The sequence below is a fragment of the Gracilinanus agilis genome, chromosome X (assembly GCF_016433145.1).
Source record: "Gracilinanus agilis isolate LMUSP501 chromosome X, AgileGrace, whole genome shotgun sequence".
Taxonomy (NCBI): domain Eukaryota; kingdom Metazoa; phylum Chordata; class Mammalia; order Didelphimorphia; family Didelphidae; genus Gracilinanus; species Gracilinanus agilis.
This window is the reverse complement of record NC_058136.1, coordinates 25,223,913-25,230,930: the sequence shown is the minus strand read 5'-3', so window position 1 is coordinate 25,230,930 and position 7,018 is coordinate 25,223,913. Positions and strand designations below refer to the sequence as shown.

The 7,018-nt window shown below is 46.8% G+C and overlaps 1 protein-coding gene across 1 annotated transcript; it reads left to right on the top strand.

The window, feature by feature from the left end:
• The first annotated feature begins 1,415 nt into the window (after positions 1–1,415).
• SLITRK4 (SLIT and NTRK like family member 4) lies at positions 1,416–6,520 on the top strand. Its single transcript, XM_044682973.1, has 2 exons — positions 1,416–1,430; positions 3,954–6,520. The coding sequence occupies exon 2, from the start codon at positions 4,004–4,006 to the stop codon at positions 6,518–6,520; it is 2,517 nt and encodes an 838-aa protein (XP_044538908.1). The 5' UTR covers positions 1,416–1,430; positions 3,954–4,003.
• Positions 6,521–7,018: the final 498 nt, after the last annotated feature.

The window sequence follows — 7,018 nt, the reverse complement described above, 5'->3', positions numbered from 1 at the left end:
TGGGTAGAAGAGAAGGAGGGAGGGAGAGAGGGAGGGACGGAGGAGGAGGGGTGGAGGGAGGCTAGCAGGCAGGAGCAGCCGGGCAGGCTTAGATGTGTCCGGATCGGAGAGGAGAGCAGAGCAGAACAGAGGGGAGGCGAGCAGCCCAACCAAAGCGGCAGAGCTGAGGGAACGAGCAAAGAGGAAAGGAGAGGAGAGGGGAGAGGAGAGGTAGGTGCCCGACCAGGGGCAGACTGGCAGGCTGGTCGCTCCATCCCCCACCCTGGCCTGCCCTCCCACCCAAGCACACTGGGGAGGTGGCGACGTGGTTGGGGGTGGGGGCGCAGCCCGAGTTCGCTAGGTGCCCTCCTAGCACAGGGCGTGCGGTCGCCGCCTCCTTATTGCCTGGGCTCTGGTACCCTGGGAATCCGCTCTGGCGGTGGGTGGTAGCGGCAGCCCTGGACTCGGGCATCCAGAGGATACCCTACTTGTCCCCTGGCTCAGACTCTTCCCGTCTGCCAGCTGGCCCACTGAGGCTTCTCTTTCTCGGCGCCTTTGACCCTTTGCAACCACTTCGTTGGGCCAGGGCTCAGCACTTGCCTGGGACCTCAAGGAGATGCTGCAGCTAGCTCGGTATGGTGGGTAAGCTGGGATCTCCCACACAGTGGAGCCGAAGCCGGGGTGGAGACGGAAAAAGGATTTTGAAAGGTCGGGGTTCTGGCTGGGTCTGGGGGACATTGTGAGCGCCGGAAGGATGGAGGCGCCTGAATATTCCTCCCCTTCTTCTCTGGTCCATTCTAGGCTGGCACGGGCTGAGCATGGGGCACTTTCGACGCGGGGGAGGGGGGAAAAAGGGGGTTGCAGAGAGTCTCCAGCTCTTGAAACCTGGCATCCTCAGCCCTGCCCCCCCCCCCCAATCTCTCCTCGGCTTTAAAGAGGCGTCTGGGAAACTCCAGCTGCTACCCTCGGTGGGTTGGGATAGGACTGCCCCTGTGCCAGTCGCTCAGCCCCAAGCAGCTAAAGAAGGACATTTAGGGAAGCAACCCGGCCGGCTTCAGCCCCAGCCCTGGGCACGGGGTTGCGGCAATGCGGTACTCGCTGCCTCTGCCATCGGCCACCTCGGGACTCCTTTCGGAGCTCAGAGTGGCAGCATCTCTATTCCCTCTGTCTTTCCCTAGGCAGGCAAGCGGCTGCTTCATTTGCCATCTTCCCACTAGCCCTGTGCCTGCTCTGCTCCCCCGCTCCCCCTCCCCTTTTCCCTCCCCCACCCTCTCCGGGCAGGAGATGTGATCATACGCTTCCAGAGTGGGTGAATGATTTTTGCTAAGACTTCCTATGTGTGTACATGCCTATCCCCGGGAGCATGAGAGGGGCATCTGGCTGACAAAGCACCCCGCTGGACACTTGGGAAGGCTGGAGAGGTGCCTAGCAGCATCCCAAGAGTGGTTTAAGTAGTGCATTGTTTTTCTACCTTTGGCTAAATGTTTGTTTAGCTTTTGCAAATCCCTGACTTTGTCCTTTTACCCTCTGCCCGGTTTTTATTCTTCTCCATCCCCTCTGCCCTCTTTCTAGTTTTTCTTAATCCCGCTGTTCTCTTTCTGGCTCCTTCTTGTCATTCTCTTCTCCTTGGAACTCCCTCTTTTCCCATTCTCTCCCATTCCAGCTGGCTCTCGTTTCCTTCTTTTCTAAGGGAGCTGCCTTTTTTTTTTAACTTCCTTCTAGCTCTTCCCTGCCCCCCTTTTGTTACCCACAGTAGAAATCTAGAGGGGGAAGGGATTCATCCCCCTTTTCAATTGAGGCTCTGTTGATGTTTTTGTTTGCTTGTTTGTTTCTGGTTTAAGATTTGGGTTTATACCTGAGGAAGAAAAGTGTCTAGAAATGGCTGAACTGGACATGGCTAGCTGGGGATCCATGGCCATGCCAAGGCAAGGGGCTCCTGAAAAAAAAAAAAAAAAGCTTGTTTTGACAATGAGAGTTGTTTGGAGATTTTGGTGATGTCATTCTTCTGAATTGTGACTTCTTTTGCACTACCAGTCATGTCATGCCAGCAACTAGGGTCAGTGTGTGTCTTTTACAGCATCCAATTCACATTCTGGAAGCATAGTTCTGTGTTTCTGTCTGGCCCACCTTAAAATGCCAGATCTGGGTAGGTCATGCATAATGGCTTATCTACTTTTCTAGATGTGATATGTTGTCATTAGAGACATTCCTCATGGGCAAAATAAACAAAGGGGTGTCTATAGGATGTGTGTTTCGCTGCATCGTCTCTCCCCCCCCCCCCCTCGTGCATTTCTGGGTAATTTCGAGATTTTCAGGATAGTATGAAGATAACCAGTTTGAAAGAAAGAACACTTACTGGCTATTTACCGTGAAAAGGAATGACATGGCTAAACCTGCAAAAATCAAAAGGAAATACATGCTTTGTATGTTTATGGAAATGTCTTGCAGAAATAATGTGTATGTATGCTGGCATATGTGAAGAGTTGGAGAAAATGGGTTAAGTTGCTATAGCATTAAACTCTACCAACAAACGTTATTCTATTTGCTTAGAGATCAGGGGTAAGAAGGGTGTGTGGGGGAAGGGGGGAACAGCTGGGAACTGATTAATTTAAGACAAGAATCTGCTGTGACTACAGAGTATATCTAGCTCCCCAGTTAGAGCCACATAGGAATGTTGCTGTGTGAACTCCCTATCCTAGGCAGTGGTAGACAGTGGTAAAAGTGGAATGGAGCAGGAGTTTGGACTGAGCATCAGCCAACATATGGACTGAAGCTAAAAAGGAAAGCGAAGAGAGACATGAAATAAAGTGAAGCAACAGTCTCTGTTATGCCAAGATAGATCAGCTATTCATCTCTGCTCTCAAATAGAAAATTCCTTTCTGTGGACTCCCTCTGGACAAGTTTTGTTGTGGTTGGTTGTTGCTATTGTGTGTGTGTGTGTGTGTGTGTGTGTGTGTGTGTGTGTGTCCTGCAGCTAGAGACAGCTCACAGAAAACAAATCTTTCCCCTTCTATCTCCCTTTCCAGTTCCTATAATAACACCTGTCTTCTGTTAGGTAGAATGGAGCCCAATTGTAGATGTAAGCTAAACCATATTGGTGTAGCTCAAAGACCATGGCATTCAGAGGGAAAAGCTGAGTGACCTTGGGCAATTCACTTTTTCTCTCTAAAATCTAGTTTCCTTAGCTATACAAAGGGAAACAATACTGCCTAGCCTATCTACCTCACCGGGAAACAGTGAGCCTCAAAGTAGATGGCTGAATATAAACGCAATTTGCATAGTCTTAAGATGCTGTCAAAATATAAAGATATTGTTGTTGTTGTTGCTGCTGCTGCTGCTGCTGCTGCTGCTGTTGGATCTTTGCTCTGTGCCCCTTCTACTTCTGTCTCAACTCCCTGGACTCCACACTGATCTTGCCCTTTTATTCTGTCCCTCAGTCAAACCGCATTCTATTCTGCTTTCTGCTTTTACCTTTCTGATCATGGGAACAACATAGAGAAGTGAAATCCACACACTGGGAACCTTTTTGGTTCTGCTTATGGACTTGAGCATTCTAAGACTAGGGACCTTTACTCAGATTGGTGCCCAGGAAAGCTTTGAGAGAAGCTGGATAGAGGCAATATTTGTGGAATGGCAGGGCTTTTGCCATAATTAGGAATCTTGCCTTGTGTCTGTTGTCTTAGTCCTACACCGTTATGTACATTCCACACAAATCATCAGGACTAGAGGCAAAAAGAGATGTATTTGGTGTTTGGACTGAGTTGTGTTTGTTTTTTCCTGGGGGGGGGGGAATCAGTTTCAGGTTTGGGTAAGTACTTTACTACATCTCTATTGTTTAAATAAATATTCTATATGTAGACATACACATATATTCCATGTATGACATATATTCACTAAGGTTTAGTTTCTACCCAGATGAATTTTCAAGAGAATGATCATTGAAAAAAATATTTTCTTTTCTTTTCTTTTTTTAGATTCTTTCTCTTTATTCAGAAGCATAAAGTTGTTTGCTGAATGCAAGAAGATGTTGCTTTGGCTCTTTCTGGTTTTGTCTACCCCTATTTCTGCTTCGACAAATGCAGAGTCTGACCCTTCGGTGGAAATTTGCAATGTGTGTTCCTGTGTGTCGGTGGAGAACGTGCTCTATGTCAACTGTGAGAAGGTTTCTGTCTTTAGACCAAATCAGTTGAAACCACCCTGGTCAAATTTTTACCACCTCAATTTTCAAAATAATTTGTTAATTGTCCTCTATCCCAATACATTTCTAAATTTTTCACATGCAGTCTCCCTGCAGCTGGGGAATAATAAATTGCAGAACATTGAGGGAGGAGCCTTCCTGGGGCTCAGTGCATTAAAACAGTTGCACTTGAATAACAATGAATTAAAGGTTCTCAGAGCTGACACTTTCCTTGGCATAGAGAACTTGGAGTATCTCCAGGCTGACTACAATTTAATCAAGTATATTGAACGGGGAGCCTTCAATAAACTCCATAAACTGAAAGTACTCATTCTGAACGACAATCTGATTTCGTTCCTTCCCGATAATATTTTCCGATTTGCATCTTTGACCCATCTGGATATCCGTGGGAATCGAATACAGAAGCTGCCCTACATTGGTGTGCTGGAACACATTGGCCGGGTGGTTGAATTACAGCTTGAAGATAACCCTTGGAATTGCAGTTGTGATTTGCTGCCTTTGAAAGCATGGCTGGAGAACATGCCATACAATATTTACATAGGAGAAGCTATCTGTGAAACACCTAGTGACTTGTATGGGAGACTTTTGAAAGAAACCAATAAACAAGAATTGTGCTCCATGGGAACTGGAAGTGACTTTGATGTGCGGGTCCTGCCACCCTCTCAGCTGGAAAATGGCTATACCACCCCCAATGGCCATACGACACAAACTTCATTACAGAGATTAGTGACAAAGCCCCCCAAAACAACCAATCCTTCCAAGATCTCGAGCATCGTCGCAGGCAAAGCACTCTCAAATCGTAATCTGAGTCAAATCGTGTCTTATCAAACCAGGGTTCCACCCCTGACACCTTGCCCAATCCCTTGTTTTTGCAAAACCCATCCTTCCGATTTAGGCTTGAGCGTCAATTGCCAAGAAAAAAACATACAATCGATGGCCGAGCTAATGCCCAAACCCTTAAATGCCAAGAAGCTGCATGTCAATGGCAATCAAATTAAAGATGTGGACACCTCAGATTTCATGGAATTTGAAGGACTGGATCTACTCCACTTAGGCAGCAATCAGATTACGGCAATCAAGGGAGAGGTGTTCCGCAATCTCACCAATCTCCGGAGGCTCTATCTCAATGGCAATCAACTAGAACGGCTGTACCCTGAGATGTTTGCAGGTCTATACAACCTGCAGTATCTCTATCTGGAATACAACTGGATCATAGAAATCTTAGCCGGCACCTTTGACTCTATGCCCAATTTGCAGTTGCTGTATCTGAACAACAACCTCTTAAAGAGCCTGCCGGTTTACATTTTTGCAGGTGCTCCTCTTGCCCGGCTGAACCTGCGGAACAACAAATTCATGTATCTACCTGTGAGTGGGGTGCTTGATCAGCTCCAGTCCCTTACACAGATAGACCTTGAAGGCAACCCATGGGACTGCACTTGTGACTTGGTGGCCCTAAAGCTGTGGCTGGAAAAACTCAAAGATGATATTGTAATGAAGGAACTGAAATGTGAAACACCTGTACAGTTTGCCAGCATTGAGCTAAAATCGCTCAAAAATGAAATCCTGTGTCCAAAGCTGCTCAACAAGCCCTCTTCTCCCTTTACTAGCCCCATACCTGCCATTACCCTCACGACACCAATGGGGCCCATCCGAAGCCCTCCCGGAGGCCCAGTCCCTCTGTCCATCTTAATCTTGAGCATTCTGGTGGTCTTGATTTTAACCGTGTTTGTTGCTTTCTGCCTCCTAGTCTTTGTGCTCCGGCGCAACAAGAAGCCAATCGTGAAACACGAGGGCCTGGGGAACCCAGAATGCAGCTCCATGCAACTGCAGCTGAGGAAACACGAGCACAAGACCAACAAGAAGGATGGGCTTGCAGCAGAAGCCTTCATCCCGCAGACCATCGAGCAGATGAGCAAGAGTCACACATGTGGCTTAAAAGAGTCTGAAGCAGGCTTCATGTTCTCTGAGCCGCCCGGACAGAAAGTCATCCTGAGAAATGCTCCTGATAAGGACAAAGATCTCGTCCATGTGGACACCAGGAAAAGACTCAGCACAATTGATGAGCTGGATGAATTATTCCCTGGCCGGGATTCAAATGTATTCATTCAGAATTTTCTGGAAAGCAAAAAGGAGTACAACAGCATCGGAGTCAGTGGCTTTGAGATCCGCTACCCAGAAAAGCAACAAGACAAGAAAAATAAGAAATCGCTAATAGGAGGTAATCATAGTAAAATTGTTGTAGAGCAGAGAAAGAGTGAATATTTTGAACTAAAAGCAAAGCTTCAGAGTTCTCCCGACTACCTACAAGTCCTTGAAGAGCAAACAGCTTTGAACAAAATATAGGTCATGCAGTCTTATTTCCTACAGAGGACATTTATTTAATGATGAAAGTGCCTTTTGTTGACTAACTTCCAAATTCTATATTATCAATAGGCATAGAGGCAGGTGTTTCCAAGGGTGTCAGATTAACTGTAGTTGCATATGAGTTGTCAAAATAGAAAAGGATTTTGCCCTTTAATGGATTTCACTCCATAAAACTTAGACTGTGGAATCCTGTGGGGATACTGCAAACTCTATTGCCAAAGGGATGCTTTATATCCATATTACGCTGAATTGAACAGCAGGCAAGGGGCAAATTGGTTTTGTACCCCCCCTCCCCCATTGCAAAACCTTCGCTCCTTGTGATTTGTTTAGAGCAAACACAAGCAAACTGGTAGCGGTGTTTGTACCTCAGCTGGGTCCTTCATCTTGCACGTGGATTAAGTTGGTGGTGGAACTGGAGTAATCCTATGATTTGTGGCATTGTAACAACTCTGTTTAAAGATTCTCTGAAAAGTTTTT

What these genes read in the sequence shown, in the direction of transcription:
- SLITRK4 (XM_044682973.1), top strand. Translation starts at nt 4,004, where the DNA reads ATGTTGCTTTGGCTCTTTCTGGTTTTGTCTACCCCTATTTCTGCTTCG.